General features: G+C 40.0%; 1 protein-coding gene across 3 annotated transcripts; it reads right to left on the reverse strand.

Moving 5' to 3' along the window:
• Positions 1-863: 863 nt before the first annotated feature.
• On the reverse strand, positions 864-18,803 carry TIAL1 (TIA1 cytotoxic granule associated RNA binding protein like 1). Of its 3 annotated transcripts, none has more exons than XM_041415278.1 (12): positions 18,545-18,799; positions 11,851-11,947; positions 8,420-8,569; positions 8,068-8,122; positions 7,670-7,757; positions 5,707-5,782; positions 3,690-3,798; positions 3,316-3,411; positions 3,146-3,230; positions 2,733-2,856; positions 2,117-2,256; positions 864-1,242 (listed from the first exon to the last, which is right to left on the reverse strand). In XM_041415278.1, exons 1-12 carry the CDS (start codon positions 18,571-18,573, stop codon positions 1,125-1,127), a joined length of 1,167 nt encoding a protein of 388 aa, XP_041271212.1. In that variant the 5' UTR covers positions 18,574-18,799; the 3' UTR covers positions 864-1,124. The 3 variants fall into 3 exon arrangements, with proteins under 3 accessions (XP_041271212.1, XP_041271213.1, XP_041271214.1); XM_041415279.1 differs by having other exon boundaries at positions 8,420-8,518; positions 18,545-18,798; XM_041415280.1 differs by lacking the exons at positions 864-1,242; positions 2,117-2,256 and adding an exon at positions 2,282-2,608 and having other exon boundaries at positions 18,545-18,803.
• Positions 18,804-20,839: the final 2,036 nt, after the last annotated feature.

Below are 20,839 nucleotides of genomic sequence, written 5' to 3' on the forward strand. Positions count from 1 at the left end.
CCTTGAAATAGGTTTACAAGGTTGTTAACCAAGGTATTTACATACCAAATAATGTAAAGCAAAAAATTTGTATTTCTAATGACAAAAAGGTGATGCATTAAAGATTTATGAAATTAAAATTAAGGCTCTTTGTTATAGTTCTTTATGTAACTTTACATAATAGCCAACTTTGGAAATGTCAGTCTTGCACATTCTTGTCAATCTACTGCATTTAAAGCAGTAGGGTATATTAAGTATTACTTTGAATAATTACATTGCTACTTCTATGTTTGAGCATGCTTTTGAAACACTGTAATTATGAAATATTTACAATGTGTAGCCTTCAAACTTTATGTAAAAGCCCAAGTATGACTGTCTGATTTGAATACAAACAACATACTTGTAAAAACACTTTTACTTCTCAAAATTAAATGTAAACTACTAGAGTTTTAACAAGCAAACCAGCTTTGAAAAGTTTCAACGTGTGCCTGAATGTGGACAGTAAAAGTTATGTGAAATTTCTCAGACAGTACTGTTTTCCATTTCAAACTGAACTATTCATTGTATCAGCTGTTTTCTGTAAGCATGTAGAAAAATTAAATATTTTTTTAAAAAATTATTCCAAGACCTACATATACTTTGAGCTATGTCCATAGGTTTCTTGAAAACTCGATACTGTCTCGCAGGTTGTAGTGATTGGTCCACAGTTTATTTCAGGATGTGTGTTCAACTAAAAGAACTCCCTGTTTTTCAACGTCATTTCTCTTAAAAGCACAATGATATAAAACACTGAAGACAAAACAAAAAAGAAAAAAAAGGAATGGTAACCTCAAGATCAAATTCATTAGCCATTTCTCCTACTATATCAAAATTTGTAGTCAGAATTGTCTTTATTGACTTTATTTTTAATTTTTGTACACAAAGAAAAACATGTTCATATCCATCATGAACAAAAACTTAAAAAGGCAGAACTAGAAGACATTTGTGTCCTTCACCAAAGCAAAGCTGTGCTAAAGGTTCCAAACATTTCCATTTTTAAAATAAATATTTTCTTTTTTTTTTTCATTGTCTACATTCCAGTCTTCAGAATGTCACTGGAAACTGCAGCCTATCATGAAATACACACTTTTAAACAGAGTCCCAGCTCACTGCGTTTGGTAGCTTGCCATACCATATCCAGCTTGGTTAGGTATTACAGGAGCACCTTGTCCCTGGGCAGGTTGAGCACCAAATCCACCCATCCAGGCAGCAGATGGAGATTGGCTTAAAAAGAAACAGGATGGTTAAAAAAAATGGGGAAAAGCAACTTAAAAAAAAAAAAAAAAAAAAAAGAACAACCAAAAAATACATACTTCCTACACAACTACTGATATGAAAATAGAACAATTTCTTCTTCTTTTTAATGAGTAAATCAGGTTAAGCTCTACAACATGTGATTCCTGAAAATATCATGAGCTGTTTAAGAACAAAGGAGAAAAAAACTCCACACACCTTGGGTACCAGCTGGATATGGCACCTGCCTCCCAAGGCATGAACACACACAGGTGGCTGGAACTCAACATCAGTGATGCAGAAATGCAAGAAATACCCAATACCTCATGGGCATGAACACCAGTGACAGGCCTATCAGGGCTTAATATGTTTAACTGGCACCAGATAATGAAGAACTAGGCAAACAAGTTATTTCAAAATTATGTTAAAACAAACAGTTCATTTGAAGACTTCAGTCTTCAAGAGATCCATCATTAAAAGCCCACCCAAATTCTGGAACTACATAAGTTAAAGTGTCTGTGTTCCTTCTCTCCCTGTAGGCAAATATCTGGGCTCCTGGCTCAGACTCACCATCTCAAGTCAGAATCCAGAACAGATTTAGATATCAGACAAGACCACCACGCAAAACTTTTCCACACTGGGTGGTCTTTGTGCCTCCATCACACATGAAAAGTGCCATCAGCTGCAAGTCTGAGTGACTCACCCCAGTATCTGCTCATGGCAAGCACTGAACATAAACTTTATAAGCACACAGGAGTTCCCCCCTAAAGTTTGAAACCTTGTACAGTCTTTGACCCAAATGAGCCTGAAACTTAAGCTACAGCACTCTTGGAATATTCTAAAAAAATTAAATATAATTACTCACTCTACTCCAAAACCCTGTTGATTCCATGCTTGGCCATACATTCCATATGATGGTACTTGCCACCCATTAGCCATATATTGCCCATACTGTTGTGGATTTCCATATACTTGGCTCCATTGTCCCCACTGACTGTAATCCACCTGCAGAAAGAATGATCCATTGTACTTCAGATTCTAGAGATGGTTTACATTGCATTTGTGCTGCTGAAGGCAAAGTTTTGGCTATATCACTCAGAGAGCTAAAACAAGCAATAATGAGATCTGAAAAATAAGATGTCACTATGACTTAATTAGATCCTTGTACTGAAAAATTTATTTGTGTGTGCTTGAAACCCCAAAGACTATTTGGTTGGACAGCCACCTAATCTGCAGTTAGCAAAACAGCAAGAATTAAAATTACCTCAAAGTTTCTCCCTATCTTGGATCATATCCAGAAGACAGTAACAGATATTCCATCAAAATCACTAGCCCAATTTGATGAACTGGAACATAACTGAGACAGAACATGGAATTTCATAAGAACTCCACCACAAAATTTAGCCATTATAACTGGGAAGTCATTACAGGTATAAACACAATTGCTTTTGTAATACAAAGAAAAGGTTAAGTACAGTTACCTGTTGGAAGTTTTTAGTCATATCAGGGGATTCTTTACCCCAATAACATTTAACAACATGTCCTTCAATTGTGGTTCCATTAACTGAAACAATAGCATGTGCTGCACTTTCATGGGTTGAAAACCTAAAAAATGTAAAAACAAACCAATGTTATGTTTTACAGCACTTCCACCTGATTACTTAAAAAACAGTGACCCCATACATACAGGAAATCCAGAGAAAAACATCTGCTTTCACAAACATTCATCTTCTCAGGAAAAAATGTTGGTGGCCCTTTTTACAAGTTCCAAATTATTCTACGAATATATGGTGACAGCTTTTATTGTATCAGGACAAGTTCAATCAAGTGAAATTACAGAGAAATGCAGTGTTACTACATGCACGGACCCAGAGATCTTGCTTTCTCTCCATACCTGACAAATGAGTAACCTTTTTCTGGAAACACCCTTATTTCCATAATCTGTCCAAACGGTGAAAAAGTCTGTCTCATAAGCTGATCTACAACATAAGATGTTTTTGAATTAGTAACCATCCCGGTGTCCAAAAAGTTTCAATAATAAAAAAATAAGAGAACACTTCATACCTGTTAGCCCCGAGGCAATTCCTCCACAGTACACAGTACAATTTTTTGGACTTGACTGATTTACTACATCCTCAAATCTCAACTGTTTTGTATTATCTATAAAGAGAGAAGGCTGGTTTTCAGCAGTGGGCTGACAGTAACCTAGACACTTACCTCGTACACAAGCATGAATTTCACATTTAACAAACACATTATTAACAAATATAAAATATTTTATGACTGTGTTGATACAACATACCAAAACAAAACCTAATCAAGATCTGGAAGGCAAGCTAATATGTGATTTAAGTGACATGATTTTGGCTTATGTTTTATTCCCCCACTGAACAGTGAAAAGACAGCAAACACAACACAGCATGACATGAAGCTCTTACTTTCTTGTGTACTTTTGGGGGCTGGTGGTTTCCTTGTTGCCCAGTTAGTTCTGATCTGGCGGCCTCCCAACCACTGGCCTCCCATGTGTACAATAGCATTTTCTGCATCCTGAAGAGATTAGAACAGAGATTGTAGCACTTCCAAACAAAAATCATGTACAAATCTACTCCCAAGACTTGGTTGTCAGTTAATTCCACTGACAAAACCAGTAACAGTACTCAGAAGGGTACAAAATTCTGAACAATCATAGTAAGTAGACAAACATCAATTAACATGAAAGCAACTGGCTACAGAGAAGGCCCTCAGAAGTCATTTGGTAAAAAATTCCTCCCACCCATTTTCTCCACAGGATAGAAACCAACTGCAATCATATATATGCTACCTGTATACATACATGTACACACACACACATTTATACCATATATACCATACAAGCATCTGCATTAGAATGTTCAAAAGCTGCCCAAAAAAGTGGGAAAGTCACACAGATGTCAGAACCAATCACTGAAATAAAACAACTATCACTAAGTGTTTCTTTTGTTTCCTGGAGGTGTGCAGCCAATGCTTTGTAAGTTCTCTACATGTTAAAGTCATTGAACACACATGAGAACCCACGGCCCACTTTTTATCTTGAACATGAAACTGAAGACAATCTAAGTTCAGTGTAAGCAGAAACATCTGGTAAGCAAGGGTGAGGTTGCTAACAGCTGCAAGAAGCAATTTGTCTCCCAATTGCTTTGGGAGAAGACAGGCAGAGCAAATAGTGCACATTTGAAATGCTTTCCAAGGGCACAAAGCTTAAGGAAAAAGCTGTCATGCACAAGGGACAAAGAAAGTGTGGACAAGTTAAAGGTGAGCTGCTCACAGTTAGAATTTTCTTCTCAAACTCAGGACCTTGATCTTTCTAGGTTTTAATTATATTGAGTACTCATTTTGAAAACACATAAATACGAAGTTGAAATTACAAAAGATGACCAATTAGAAAACAAAAACTCAATCCCAGTGATAAAACCAAACCTCCAGACAATGAAACACCCCAAGTGATTCAAGCACCCTTGGCTCCTAAAACACGGTGAATAATGAACTAAGTAGGAAAGGAAACACTCTCTGATGTATCTTGCTGCTATCCTGCTTGAGGATCACAACTGGGACAAAAATGGAACAGAGCCCAAGCCATAACTGATCCAGTCCAATGCAGGAGTTCCATTTTCTCTTAACTGTGTTATGCATTAGGATCTCAGGCTGTAGTACCTGAAGTCTGGGAGCATATCCCACTTCCCTGAATCTAGCAGAATTATACATTGTGAAAAACAGGCCTTAAAGTACCAGCTCAGGACTGTCACACCATAACCCTACAGATGCAGCTGCTGTGGGAATGAACAGCAATCAGGACATGAAATTTAACAGCACTTTTAGTACTGTGTTTAGAATTCCTCCATTAATTTTGTAATACAAATTTCAAATTGGAGTTTTTATGGCTCAGTCTAAAAAGAATCCAGTAACTTTAATTCCAAGACTGTTACAGTTCCCCCTGGTCACAGGAACCAAACAACTGTATGGTAAGGGAAGAGGGGTACATGGAAATAACAGCTATTTCTTGCTTTTACAGCTGTAAAACAGAACAAAGAAAGCACAGCTGGAAAAAACACACTAAATCAAGGCATTCACTTGCAGTAGCTTATGGCATTAGCAAATCTGAAGAAATTACAACTTTTTCTCTGATTATGACATCACCAGGTAACTGTTACAGAACATCAAAAGAGAACTGACATGTAGGACTTCTGACCACACAAACAGGCTTTATGTGCCTAAAATCCTGAAACTCTGAGTTTTTTCCTCTGCAAAATATTTAAGGAAAATGATTCAGTTTCCTCACGTTGTCCCAAACATACATACAGCTCCTGTACATGTAAATTTGTTTCCCTGGGTGAAGTCTAATAAACAGCGAATACATAAACAGGCAAAACTAAAAATGGAAAACAGGAACTATTTTAAAACTGCATTGTGATTACTCACCAGTTTGTTATAAAAAGATACAAAACCATAGCCTTTTGACTTTCCAGTTGCCATATCTTTAACTACCCGTGCATCCCTGTGAAAAGAAGCACAGCTATATGAGGGTAGTATTGATAACCTGCAAAATAAAAACTAAAAGGAACCACACACACTGTATTGTGAGCATAATTTTTTCTTATAAATTCAGTTAGCCCTAAAACTACAGTCATTCCTGAACTCTCCCTATTGCTTCTTTACCTGTTAGAAAAAAGCAGTAGGACAAAAAAAATAACATGTAATAAACATGCAACCTATGCACATAACCTATACTGGCTATAACTAGAATGTTCAAATTTGAAGTATAAGAGAAACAAAGTTTCCTTTTCTAATATTCTATCGGCTAGGGTCCTCTAAGGTTTACTGTTCTATAAATTACTGTAACAATTCTATCTAATTTACCATGCATTTTCTAAATAGTTAAATGTCTTCTGCCTAGTGATACAAAATATATGAAATATTAAAAAAATCGAAAAAGAGGAAAAAATAGGAATTAAAAGGCATACATGGCCTGTTAACAGATTTCTTTATTTTTCTTGGTCAATTCTCTACCATCATTTTGGAGTTTGGGTAGCTGTAAATTTTGAAAAATTGACATTTTCAGAAATTTAAGAAAGGAGAATAAAACTAACAACAATGCTAAGCACACCAGTACGAAAACAACAAATTTACACAGAAATTTTAGTGAGTAAGTTAAAATGATTGGAAATATAGAACTGCACTGAATATAGAATGTTAAAATGTAAATACTAAAATATGTATATATAAATAATGTATAATAAGAATAAATAGAAATGAGAAAAAATCTACAACTGAGTTCCAGTGTGCACAGTTCCTTGCAGTTAGCCTTCAAGATCCTGTCCATTCTTATGAGCAATTCTGCAAAATAACCAGAATGCTATTACTTTTAATTGTGACTTGGACTTTAGAAAAACTGCAGGTCTCAGGTATAAATATAGATTGAGAAACAGAAACCTGAATTATTCTTTTTAAATTGATTTTTAAAACAGTACTACTTACCACATTAAGAGACAAAAAGCAAAGTAAACAAAACAGCAGAGGTAAGAAATAAGATTTATGATTCATTTAAAAATATGCGTACAGAACAAGAGAAAAATAAGAATTTTGTTCTTAGAAATATATTCCTGTAAAGTAGTATAAAAACGTTCATGTGCAACTTTGATTTTTATAGATAAACTGATAAAAGATTAACAGACTTTTTTGTAGCAGTACTCTTTAGGACATAGATACTTTAGCACTCTCAAAGATTTTGTAATGTTAAATATGCTCAATTAGAACATCAGGTGATGCAGTATCACCTGAATGGTCCAAGAGAAGTTTAAAGAAACATTCTCTGAACTGGCAGAAATGTGCACATATTGTAAAGCCACCATTCTTTCATTTAAGATATTATAATTGTAATTCATCCCATTATCATCCAAAAAACCAGATTTCATTCTCACAAGTATTAGCTTTTTCAAAACATTCCCAAGTTATTAACTAGCTGCTTTATAGAATTATATTTCAATTGCCCAGTTTTCCAAACTGCCTATGAAATGCACATAAAACACACCCAGGACACAATATATACCAGTTGTCAAGTCACTACTCTGTACACATTCTCAACACCAAAAAAATCACACTTAGAGCAGTAATTAAATTTTAATAAAAGGTTGAAGGACATTAGCATATAAATTAGGTTAAAAGCACATTGCTTTCAGCAAACCAGAGCACAATTACATTACTGTATTTACATTGTGAAACACACTGAGATACAACCCCTCTTTTCTACCCACCCACCCACCCACAAGGAAATGAACAGCAGAAAAATTATCTCAATAGATAAGAAATAACATTTCAACTTAGAAACACATTTTCACTATCACATTTTCTGACTGATAATGGAAATGTTTATAATGATACTTACGATATTTTACCAAAAGGAGCAAATGCTGACTTGATGTCTTCTGTTGTTATTTCTGGACTTAAATCCCCAACGAACACATGGAAGTGATCTGCAAATAAATAATTTATTAATCAAATATTTAACTGCTATCTAAAGTTTCAGCTCCTGAGAAAGTGATGCTCTGCACACAGCTCTGGGAACCAGGAACGCTCAGGATTCCATGTGAAGAGCAGCAGCAATTTAATCTGTCCACTCCGCTTTCCCCAGTTGTAAAGCAGAAACAGAAGAATTAGTTTGCAAAATTCTATTAAATACTAGATGGGAAGGAGAGAAGTTATGTTTAAATGCATTTACAATAAATTATTACCACTTTGTGAAGTATTTGTGCAGAAGTGATACTGTGGCATTCCATTACTTACTGGATGTATCTTTTTTCTGGCTACTTGGTGTTGTTGCCCAGTTTACTTTGACCTCCTGAAAACAAGTATAAGATTTAGTATAAATTCAAAAAATTCTTACATTTTATAAGTTCATTCAAGGGTGGGTTACAACTCTCAACATTTACAAATCAACATTTAATATAAAACACCATCATAAACAGAAGATCACAAATAATACATTTCCTAAACAAGACTTACTTATTTATATCAATACTTTTAAAAGATTATTCTATCAATATTTAATCTCAGTAAAACATCTTCAATGGTTTTATTAATACTTTCACACAAATCTATATTCTTTAAATCTAAGATTACCATGTGAGCAACTTACCTTTCCCAAAATTTTTCTCCCATTCATAGCAGCTAATGCAGCAGCTGCATCTCTGTGTTCATAAAATTCCACAAAGCAATAAGGGTCATTGCTTGTATGCTGCAAAACAGAAAATCCAACAGAAGAGTTGACCCTTCTGCTATCGGGTTGCTGAGAAGAAAATCCAGGAAAATATATTACTTACAGCTAGAAAGGTTCAGAATGATTTGCATCAGATTTATGAAATAGCCTTTGACATTACACTTAAATGCAAGAATTCTTAAGATGGATTTTTTATTAAAGGTCTAGCAGTTTCTGGAGGATAGCTTGCTTGAATGAGGACTGAAGTTTACTGAACTATAAATAACTGATCAGAAAAGTGACCTGCAAACTGGATGGAAAGGGGGGGGAAAGGGGAAGAATGGAGAGAAGAAAAAACTGCCTCATGCATATACTCACAGCTAGAAAGGTTTATTCCCCAGACACATTTTCACCACTTTTCTCTTGCCCTACTTAAGAAATCTTTCCTTTTTTTTGACTGAAAACCACCAGCAGGCAGCAACCTGGAACCTGCACAGTGTCAGTCTCAAGTGAAAAATGCCATAGCAAATGACTGGAAAATAACCTTTTAAAAGAACTCAGAATAGTCTGACTGAGAGAAAAGGATATTAATCAATTGACTGTTAACTCTGTTAAACCTTGAGTACAACCTGTTTTTGTAGGATGGCCTATCAAATCACCTTTAAAAATACTCACTGACAGAGGTCACTGAAGTAACAATTGTACCAGAGCATAAAGTGCAAAGAACAGAAGAGTTTTCTGAAAAGCTGATCAAGTGGAAAGGATGTCGAGAAAACCAACTTGAACACTGGATTTGATCTACCTCCAAGATGTGATGAGTACAAAAACTCTAACCAAAACATTTCCATTAACTATTCAGCACGTGCATGGACCAAAAGATGACAAACACGAATATTACCCTAACCAAGTTATTTCTCACATGGAAAGGGAAGGGTCTAGCAGAGGAACTGTTCTGGCATCAGTATTCTCACTATCAACCTCCCCCCATGTGCAGGTAGAATACAGCTGTAACACAAAATAAGAGAAGCCTTTTCCAGCACTCCTATTTAACTTCTCACAACCCATACACACACTGATGAACAATTCTAATCCTTCCCCCTAACAATGGATTGTACAGCTTAAACACAGTTCTGTCTACTCGTGAAGCTGTGAAGATGCAACAGTTGAATGGATTGAAAGTTGAAAGGCCTTTATACACCTAAAATGGTCTTGAGTTGAATGGATCACAAGGCCTTTATACACCTAAAATGGTCTTGGAGGCTGAAGTCATCCTGCTGAACACTGTCACTACCTGGAGCCTCTAACTGATGCACAATGAACAGATGAGAGAAAATGCACCTGAGATCATAAAAAAAGTTTCAGTCACAAAGTCCTGTACAAGCACACTCACCTCAGATGCCCCAAAAAAGAAAGCCTTAATTCACCCCTCCTCCCACACTACTCTGGGAAACCCATTTAAGGCTTCTTTAGGAAATTTGGTGTAGTTTGTGCTTCAGCTGAAGTACAGTCTTACTTTTAGATTGCAGGGAGGTCTTCTTTAGCACTGAGAACTTGTCTGAACATGAGAAGAATCTCTTGTGCAGGCACTCAGATCTTTAGGGGTTCAAACCATCTACAAATACTGTGCCAACAGCCTGAGTATTATATACCCCCAAAAGAAACACCTCAAATTTTTCAACACTTGATGTGTTCATGTCATATACTCTACAAAAGAAAAAGGATGACTTGATACACCTGGCTAAAATGGAAAAATCACAGGATTTTAAAAGGTGAGGGTGGTACTAACAATGGTAAGAACCACCTAACCATGACACAGTCCCTAGGACAGGTTTACCACACACTGTAGAAGGATGGACACCATGGACAGGTCCTGTGACAGTTGCAGGTGCCAGTGCAGAATCCAACCTGCACTTCTGTGACTGCTTATTGGCAGCTGCTGAGATCAGCCCAGGGCAGTCACCCCTGTGTGACTGAATACAGCTGCCAGCACTTTTTGTTCATCTACTTGTTTCATGAAGATGTCTCACTTATGGAAAGACCTTAAAACCACAAAGCCTCAACCAAGATAAAAATGTTGGAATTTCTCATCTGATCCTCAAGAAACCAAACTGCTGCTAACAGCTCTCACCCAGCCAAAGGTGGGAGCAGCAGCACCTTATGTCTGTAGAGCACATGACAATCAAAACTGTTTCTTCAGAGAAGAACTAACAACTGTGATCTGTCAGCCTTCTGTTATTTTTCTCCAATAAACTTAAAGCAAATCCAGCAGAGGAAAGTGTCACATGGGAAACTATTAGTCTAGACAAAGATGAGAGTGATTAAACAAGCAGCAAGTTGATGATTAGCTAAAAACAAAGAAACAAACAAGCTGTGTGACATATTGAATGGAGAAGAAGCCCACAGGGGAGTTTCTGGTAGTATTCCTAAAGAAGCCTGATCACAAGACTTGTCTTTTAATACTTTCATTAACAATCTTGACAGAAAACTAATTTAACTGTCCTCAAGAAATCTGTAATTACAAGTTAGTAAAAAGCATAAGATGTAGTAAAAAGTATGAAGAGTATACAGAAAGCAGAGATGAAGGAGCAAAGCTTAAACCTGGCTGAAGCTCAGATTAGTTCCTGCCTGCTCAAAGTTTACCAGTTACAAATGTAAAAGGAAGAAAAAATACCAGGGAGAGAGAAATTTTGTAGGATGTGTCAAAAAGCTCAAAGAAATAGCTGCCAACCATAAAGGTACCAGAGTATTTACAATGGAGATAAGAAAACATTAATACTTACCAGCACTCTGTGCAAAAGACTTTATCTGCAATACTATGGAAATTTTGTCACTTTGTTTCAAGGAAAAATTAATTTAAGAACAGAGAGGGGCAGACAAGAATTATTTGTACTGGTGCAGACAAGAGGTATTTGAACTAGTGAAGAAAAAGCTGAGGAAGAGTCAAACTTATTTTGAAGGATTTCTTACTTTTCACCAATAGCAAAGAACCATTTATTCAAGAGGGACAAGAATTACTGAGGCTCATGTTCAAATAAAGTGAAAAATGTACAAAATAGTCATGAATAACACTTGAAATAATAAGGTTTCTGATCATCAGAACAAAGTGATTCTGCAAAGAGGGGGTAACAATCTTTTAAATAAAGTGGAATCTCACCACCAGCTGACAAAAGGTATGTCAGGGCTACAGGCAAAAGCACAGGATTGCACACACCAGGTCTCTCCTGCAAAGAGTTATCCCAGAGCCAAACACAATCAACCCAAAGAAACCCACTGCCAGGAATGTCAAAAGAAGCCCTCAACTTCATTTGTTTTGGACAACTTAGGATAAAGTTACATTACATTTGCTACCCCCCAGATGTGGAAGGCCTTACCTCTGTTATCATTTTACAGCTTTTGCATGGTCCAATCTGGCTGAATAACTGAAGTATGAGAACCTCAGTCACATCTCTGGAGAGGTTTCCTACATAGCTACACAAGGAAACAAAAAACCAAGATTTTAAACCAGAAATTGTCATATTTTAAAATGCAATTATGGTTTTAAAAACTTAAGCAACTATAAAGAAACTCCCTTTAAAACATCTCAGGTATCTTAAAGACAATATTTACTAATTATTTCAGAGTTTTAATGCAGTATTGATGTGGTTTCTAAATTACAATGTTGGCCACACAGCCGAGCAGTGAAGCTCGATGCAGACAACGCTGGACACCAAGACCTAGTGCCAATCATTCCCTTGGCACAGAGGTGCCAAAAGCATGAGGAACATTGCTCAAGGATGTTGTGCACAACAAGCAACCAACTGGGCAATGATATTTTAAGTTTCACTTCCCACTGAGTATCTCATCAAGAATACTTCTGAATTTGGGTACAAACACACATCTAACTCCCATGAGCTCAGGAGCAGCTCTTGGACAAATTGTGCTGCCTTGCAAACAACCAACTCAACTTTGCTGCTTTCCTGAGCATTTGGAAAGGCAGCCCGCTCACCAACAAGGCAATTTATGCAGCATTCTGCCATAGGAATGCACTGTACAGCATCTATCTCAACAGCTCCCACCTTTGTAATACCCCCCAAAATTCTGGCACTGTTATTTTAATATCAACCAGACTTCTTGATTGTTGTTAGTTAGTAAATCTTGAGAAATGATTTCAAGTTTTGAAATACTTATCAAGTTTAGATAAGAGTCCTAGATTTAGCAAGTCACAATAATGGCTGAGAAAGTCATGAATGCAAAACTAAATTCTTTTTAACAATGTGACTAATTTGTAATCAAATTGTAAACAAAGTGATCAGTTAAGAGAAAGGCTTGTCACAGTAACAGATGCCACAAGCCATCAGCAGAGGGACATTCATCACCTTTACAAACAAGCCTAGCAAGGCATAAAGAATTCAAGTGCAACCAATAAGATGAGCAGAACCTTCTGTGATTTAGAAGTTGAAAGAATATACATTTTACTCGTTTTACTCTGCTCAGTTACAGAACATCATAAAACTGCAAACTAAAGTCAGCCTGACCCGTTAATACAGTGAACATAAACATGAACAAGCCTTTCTTATTGCTCACAGACAAATTAATTTTGAGTTAACTAAAGGTGTGCTCTGAAATTGCTCTGAGAGGCAACCCTTGACAATTTTTCAAAAGCCAATTGTGTTTGACAGCTGGACTTTCATCCGGATCAGCAAAATTCAACCGGACACTGTTTGTTTTCATCAGAACACCATACAACCTTATCACAGATGTTTGTTTATGTTCTTCTTTCAGCAACTGTGGGGCAATTCTGCACCTTCTCAGCAGGACTTCAATGCTACAAGATCCAGAGTGACTTTCTGAAGTACCACCTGAATACAGAACATCCACTAAAATCCTTCAGGTACTCATTATTTTCTTATTAAATACGTGTGAATTAACACAAGTCACTGACAGAAGCCTGGATTGTTATGAAGCTTTTCAGTAGACAAGTTAAAAGCTGCACAACTCTAAGACCCCTTACAGGACAAACTGTCCATCTCACTGACTTTTCAGTTCTATCCTGAAAACTCAGTAGTTAAACATTTATGCTTACCTTCTTTCTGAAATATTAACTAAATTTTTGTTAATCATTCACCAAGAATAAATTGTAAATCACTAATAGCTTTTAGTGGAAATATTAACCTTTGAAGATACTACTAAAATCAGATGGCAAGTGTATATACCAGGAGGAATTCCTGCATAAAGGGTCAGTTTATTGCTAGTACTGGCTTCCTCTGTATGCTGGAAACAGCATTCATTAACACTGAGCCTTCACGGCACACTGATACAGTAACACTGATACGAAATTAACACCTTATTTCTACTGCAAATCAGATACAGTAAGGAATACAATTAACACTGACAACAACAACAACAAAAAAGTATCATCCTCTTCTGCATAATATTAACATGTATTTGGAAAACACAACAAGTCTGAAAATCAAGCTGGAGAATTCCTCTCGGTCGGACAAAAATTTTAAAAAGAAACAAAAAGCCAGGGAAAGCCATTCCTCAGTAATCTATTCAACTAAGGTAAGAAAAGTTACACTAACTGCTAGAATATTTAAGATTTAATAGTAAGTGGTTTTTGATACCACCATGTTTTCGGCGAGATAGTTGTAACAATGTTGCATCATAAACCTCAGCTGTGAAACAAGCTGCCTTTTCATAAAAATCAGGACCACCTTGACTGCTGGATTCAGATGGGATGTGAAATCCTAATGGTCATTTAATTCCCTGGATGTATCTGATAAATCCTGCCTTGGTGCACAATATTACCATTAGTCAGAGGCATTCCCACCCTTCCCAAGTTGCTAAAACTCAAACTTCAGTAACACACCCACTGAGAATACTGCACAGTAAAGGTTCATGCAGCAAGGACAACACTCAGAGAGACCCAAATCTCTCTTATTAAATGTAAATCTAGAAATACAAATCTCTACAAATGTGAAACAATATGCCAAAAATAAGACTTGATGGTTACTTTCATGTCTTTAAGCAGACTGGAGTAACATCACCTCCTTCAGTACAGCTAGAGACGACTTAATAAAAACACACAAGCAAACACCTTCAGTGTGAATGTCTGAATGCTACAGAACTAAAGAAATCAATACATTCACCACATTAGGAGCAGACACCTCACCTTTCTGGAAACACAAAACTTGGCTCAGCTGATGCTAATCACCCACTACACATGGCCAGCCTGTGGTCAGCTTTCCCCTTTCCAGCTCCATTGGCAGGCGATGTAACACAACAGCACTTCTACTTCACTAAATCAAAATTATCCACAAAATTATCCACCACACCTCAAGAAACCAGAAGATTCCTAACATGCTATTGTACTGTGTTTCAACCTTTTTGGACTGATATATTCTAGAGGATGTATTGTGCAAACTTTTTTAAAATTATGAAACCAGCAAGGCAGAAGCACTTACTAAACTCTTACAGGTGTCTTGGATGATGTGACAGGGCAGCAAAAGTTGTGGCTTTTTCCACACAGGCAACAGTGTTTGCTCCCTTCTGCAAGCCTGAAGCACTCAAACACCAATTAATAAGCAGCCACCAAAAAACCCCAACAACCTCTAGACAGACAGATGTCCTGACACATCTATTTACCTATTACACTTCTGAGTGCTGCTGACAACACAAAGAATAACAAACTACTGGAAATTCAGAGATGTTGTAGAACTATCTAAGGAACACAAGGGACATGTATCAGTCCATAATGAGTTTTGGAACTCAACTCTTTGGCTTGAGCAGCAAAACTCTCTTTTGGAAGGTAAATAGGTTTGTATTGCATCCTAAACAGGGAGGTAAGAAAGGGACATTTACAACCACTACTTTTAGGTACACAAAACTCCTTTACACTCTTTTTTTGAGGAAAGATAGTAAGTTTGATTTCTCTCTCACACAGGCAACACGCAAGAAATGGCACTTTCCATATTTAAAAGAGGAAATAATGATAAGCAATAAGGTAACTGATGTGCTCAAGATCACACAGAAACTCTAGAAACCTCTGCCTAGTGCTTGTGAGCTACTGGAAATAAAATGATACCAAGAATAATCCACTATGCAGCCTCCTCCAAGAGACAGCATTCCTGTAGAGAGCTGAACTGAGAGCAAGTTCAAGAGAAACGAATCCGGGTGAAGCTTTACTCCTGCACCTTATCCACATTCCAGACTTGGAATACAGCACGGCAAGGCTGATGAGATAGCAGCTGTGGGCATGCAGTGACTTCAGAGCAGTCCCTGAACAAACCACAAAAAACATTTCTAAAAACTTTAACAAGAATATACAACTTTGCAACTTTACTGGTTGCCTGCGAGAACTGCTAACATTAGCAACACATCAGGTTTCTGATAGTTCAGTTTTCACTTTAAAGTAGAAGCAGGACTTTGATACAGCCTGTGAAATCTAACTACTCACACAGAACAGAGCTTTCAAGTGTTCTACTGAAACAAAAAACAACCCCAAAAAATAAGAACTGCTAACATTAGCAACCCATCAGGTTTCTGATAGTTGTTTTCACTTTAAAGTAGAAGCAGGACTTTGATACAGCCTGTGAAATCTAACTACTCACACAGAACAGAGCTTTCAAGTGTTCTACTGAAACAAAAAACAACCCCAAAAAATCAGAAGCTCACAGATCATTTTAGGACCAGCTAAAAAATTACATGTGGCAAATCATGCAGAAAGGCCCCCACGCCTGGAAAGTTTTTTGGCAGAAAGTATCTAAGGTTATTCTTCATGTTTCTATAAAGCTAAGAAATAAAAATGCAAACAGTGTCAGCATTCTATATTAAGCCTCAGAAAATATTCTGAATTCTTAGAGGTTTATGACTGACCTATCATGATGGGAAACAACACAACAGCCTTGTAAGTGCTGTGAATTGAAACAATCCTCATTCCTGAGCTGGTTAACATGGGCAGAAATGTTGAGTGAACAAAGGTAAGGTAGGTGTTGCTTTTTAGGAGTAAAAAAATGGCTTGCAACTGTTAAAAAAGAAAATTCCTTCCTAATTTACAGATTTTGGATTTCATTTATGCCTTCAGGAGTGAAAAACTAAGACATTCATAAAGTTCTGCTTACACTACCAATCACGTGCTTTTGCACATGGTGAAATAGCTACTGAAACAATTTGTTCTTCATTTTCTCCCCCCTCCCCCTCCCCAAATAAACCAAACAATGAAAACTTAGAAGTTCAACTAACAATATTTTTATTTGTTTTTCTTGGGGGACAGTGAGTTTTATTTATGAGATCACAACTTTTCCATATGAAAACCAGTGCTCAGAATAATAATCCTTAAAACATGCCTTGCTATTCTAAATTTAAAGATATTTCAGATTAAAAAGTAGGGACAAGAAGGTAAAATGTAAAAAATGCTACAGCAAAATTTTTGTCTTCCAAGCAAAAAGCCTCCAGATAATTACAGCAAAGTAACCCTTTGTGATTGTGGTTACTACAGAACTACTAAGAAATTCATGTGCATGCTGTTTATTAGTTTAACAAATGAAACAGTCACACGTGTGCAATAAACCATTTGGGGCAGCTGCAGAGATGCTAGTTCAGACATCTTAGCACAAATTTATTTTCTTCTTGTTAGTAACTAAGTGGGTTAAGTCAGGTCCTTGATGGATGTGTACCCATGGCCAATGTGGTACCCAAACTTGTTAGCACTAAAAGAACATCTTAAAACTTAGTGGGAATATAGCAATTCTTGAAAAGAAAGAAAGTGAGCCAATAATGAAGTAAGGAGCCTTGAAAATAAAACTAAATAAAACACTGTGTGGCTCTGCTCTTTTCCCTCCTCCTACTCTAAAACAACACTCCAACCTAGGTCCGCTCTGAGGGCCAGGCAAACTCTGATCATTTGGGTAATCAACACAAAAAGCATTTCAGATCTGCTTACTTAAACTGTGCACCTCGGGGAGCAGGGACTAAGTACTTATACCGCACTATAAACGAGTTTAAAGAACTTTTGCAGACCTAGAAAGGAGAAAAAAACAAATTGCCTTGCGAAGCCTTAAATGCCAAGTCATCATTTTGGTAGTGAGAACAGTGTTGTGAGACATTTTACTCTGTTTCAGTAGTTTCTTTAGAGTGCCTTTCAGTCCAGACTATCTCGGAGAGTTTTTCTGAAGGCTACTGTCCTGAAAGCTAAATAGACAAAGATTTCTTTTGCCGTGTCCTGAGCTGTGTTTGTCATCTGGGCAGCCCGAGCATGAGCCTGCCTTTCTTCCAGGGACAGCCCGAACGCTGCACCGCTCCCAGAGCCCGAAACAGCCTCTGGCAGCTGCTCTGCAAATCTGGGAACTGCTGAAAATCAGCAGCAGCACAAAACCCCTGCTCTCAAGCGGCCAACCACAAGTGCGAGCCTCCCTCCCTTTAAGCCAACAAGACAAAGAAAATTCATCAAAACCACATCTGCAAAGCTGAGAAGTACTCAACAGCAACCCCAAAACGCTCAAATTTGAATTTTCAAGCAGAAAACGCATGACAGCCACCAAGTGACTGAACAGCGCGGAGAGGCACGGCCAGCACACAGTTATTTCTTTCTGCTGGGCCCGATACCCTGTTATTGAGCCACAGCGTGACACGCTGGAGGGAAAAGCGATCCCTCCCGCTTTCCCGGCGCTCCCCATCCCTCCCACCGCCGGCAGAGCACAAAGAACTTTCCCAGCGCCGGGACCGCCGTGCAGGGGGGGCCCGGGGGCGGCCTGTGCCCCCCGGGGAAGGCTTGGGACCCCCGCCTGCACCTCCAAACCTCCGGGGACGGGCCCCGGAGGCTCCGGGGACGGACCCCGTTACGCGCCGGGTCCAGCTGGGCTCGCCCGTGTTTTTCTCGCATCGGTGCGGCGCCGTCTCCGTGCGGGCCGCGCTCCCCCTGCCCGGACCCCGCTCCCGGCCCTGCCGCACACGCTCTGTCCCGCTCGGCCCCCTCCGCTCCCCCGGCACCCCTGGAGGCCCCGGCCCCGCTCCCCGGGAGCGCATCCCTGCCCCCGCCCCGCTCCGCCCCGGGCCCGCTGCCCACCCCGCCGCCCCCTCCCCACTCACAGGGTCCTGGGCTGCCCGTCGTCTTCCATGATGGTGGGCGAGCGCCGCTCTCCGCAGCCGCGCCCGGGGGCAGCGCCGGAGGGGCTCGGCGGCGCACGGAGGCGAAGGGAAGGTGAGGAGGGTGCGGGCGGCCCCGGCTCCCCCCGCTCCGCGTCGCCCCCGCGCCAGGTCCCGCGGCCGCAGATCCCGAGCGGGAGAGGGAAGCGGCACCACAAAATGGCGACCGCCACCAGACGCTCAGGAAGCCGCGCTCTGCGCAGGCGCCGCCCCGCGCGCTCCCGGACCCGCTTCTCCTTCCAGGCCCCGCGGGGCGCGATGGGGATCGTAGGCACGGGCGGGAGACGCGCGGCGGGGCCCCGCAGGCTACTGGGAGTTGTAGTTTATCTGGCCGCGCATAGAACAGCGGGACACCGGGAGAGAACTACAACTCCCGGCATGTCTGGCGCCAGCGGCGCCGCGGGGGCGCTCCGGGGACGCCGCGATTGGCCGCCGGCAGCCCGGGAAGATTCGCTTCGCCCCGATCCCGGTCCCCGTCCCGGTCCCGCTCCCGGCCCTAATCCCAGCTCCAGCCTCGGGCCCACCGAGCGGGACTGGGGTGCCAAGGCTGCGCTGGAGCGCGGTGTCACCCTGTGCGGAGGACAAGCGCCGCGCCCCGCTGTGCCCCGAGGCTCATCCCGGCCATCCCGCGTGGCTGCGCCGGGCGGGCGCGGCTGGCCCTCAGCGGGAAGCGGCAGCCGCTGGAAAAGGATGGCCCGGCTGCCGGGGGCTCGGAGCAGGCTGCCCTGCGTGTGGCATGGCAGGGGCCAGGTGGTTTTGTAAGGTCCCTTCCAGCCCAAAGCGCTGTGATCCCGTGATTCCCAGTAATTCCCATTTCATGTGCCACATGCCTGTGTGTGTACACAAGCACCGAGCAGTTCACTGGGAAGATTAAGGGGTGTGCGGTGTTTAGGGGGCCCACCGAGAGAGGCAAGTTGGGAATTGCCAGTGGGAAATGGGTCAGGATGGCTCTGCACAGGCAGAGGATGAGCATCCTCACATGCAGCTCCTGCAGAATAATCACAGCTCTCTCACTCTGCAAAAAAATCCCTTTGTTACACGTATTGAATATTCAAGTACTCTTAAACATCCTCTTCCTAAATAGTAATATCACAGAGAAAACTGCTTGTATAGTTATCAAACTCAATATTTTCGTGCCTGCCGCTGTCACAGTAGTGTTTTCCTCTTTAATTTAAACATGCAAGACTGTTGCCAGGCACATATTTCTGGTAGAAGTTTTTGTAGCACATGGGTGCACAGAGAGGTGGCTTCAATAACTCTTGAAAATGTATTAAAACCAAAGCAGTTTGAATATGTAAGGAATTAGTGGAGTACTCTAAGCATGGATTTTTGAATAGCCAGAGATCTGCAGGTAAGGAATCTCTGTGTCCAGTGTCCAGCAGGCATCAAAGACTTTTTTTTTGTTGGTCTACAGGCAGTAAATGCCAGGAATTCTTGGAGTCCTTGCTGACATTTTCCAGTGCCTGCAGCTCCCGGAGATGATGCAGCAGGAGTGGTGTGGACAGAATGGAGCCGTGGCACCCAGCTCTGACCATCATCAGGGTGTGCAGCACTGCCTGACTGCCAGGTCCCTGGCAATATGTTTCTGTCTAATGCAGCAATAAAAAAAATAAATAAACTAAATTTTTTTTTTCAGTTTCAGAGATATTCAAGATCCCTGCAAAAAAATGGGTATAAATATATAAATTGCTTTATAAAGATAAAGCAATTATACACTGACTGAGTCTTCAAGCATGTACTGAGGGTGAAGTATAAAACTTCACTGAGGGTGAAGTTTTTCTACTGGGTTTGGGATTTGCAGCATTCAGAGTGTTGGGTAGCACTGATCTCAGGAAAAATTCTCTGGAAAAAAATAAAACCTCCACTGTGCAGCTGTGTTTTCCCATTAACAAGTACCTCTTTTGAGATTTGTTAATGGGGGGATCAGAGCCAGCCAAGATGAGATTAGGAAAAGGCAAAACCTGCTTCTCCTTCTGTGAGAGGGAGACCCACGTGGTAGACGAGGAAAGGCTGTGGATGTGTCTGTCTGGACTTTAGAAAAGAGTTTAACACCATTTTCCACTGCATCCTCCTGGAGAAACTGGCTGTCCATGGCTTGGGCAGGGGCTCTGTTTGGTGATAAAAATCTGGCTGTATGGCTGAGCCCAGAGAGTTGCCCACTTTCTACAACAACATCACAGTTTTCACTGAGTATTAATTCCAGCAAAGGAATTGTTTTGCACTTGCCTCTTGATTTAT

This window comes from Onychostruthus taczanowskii, unplaced genomic scaffold (genome assembly GCF_017590055.1).
Source record: "Onychostruthus taczanowskii isolate IOZ18803 unplaced genomic scaffold, ASM1759005v1 scaffold5, whole genome shotgun sequence".
Lineage (NCBI taxonomy): Eukaryota > Metazoa > Chordata > Aves > Passeriformes > Passeridae > Onychostruthus > Onychostruthus taczanowskii.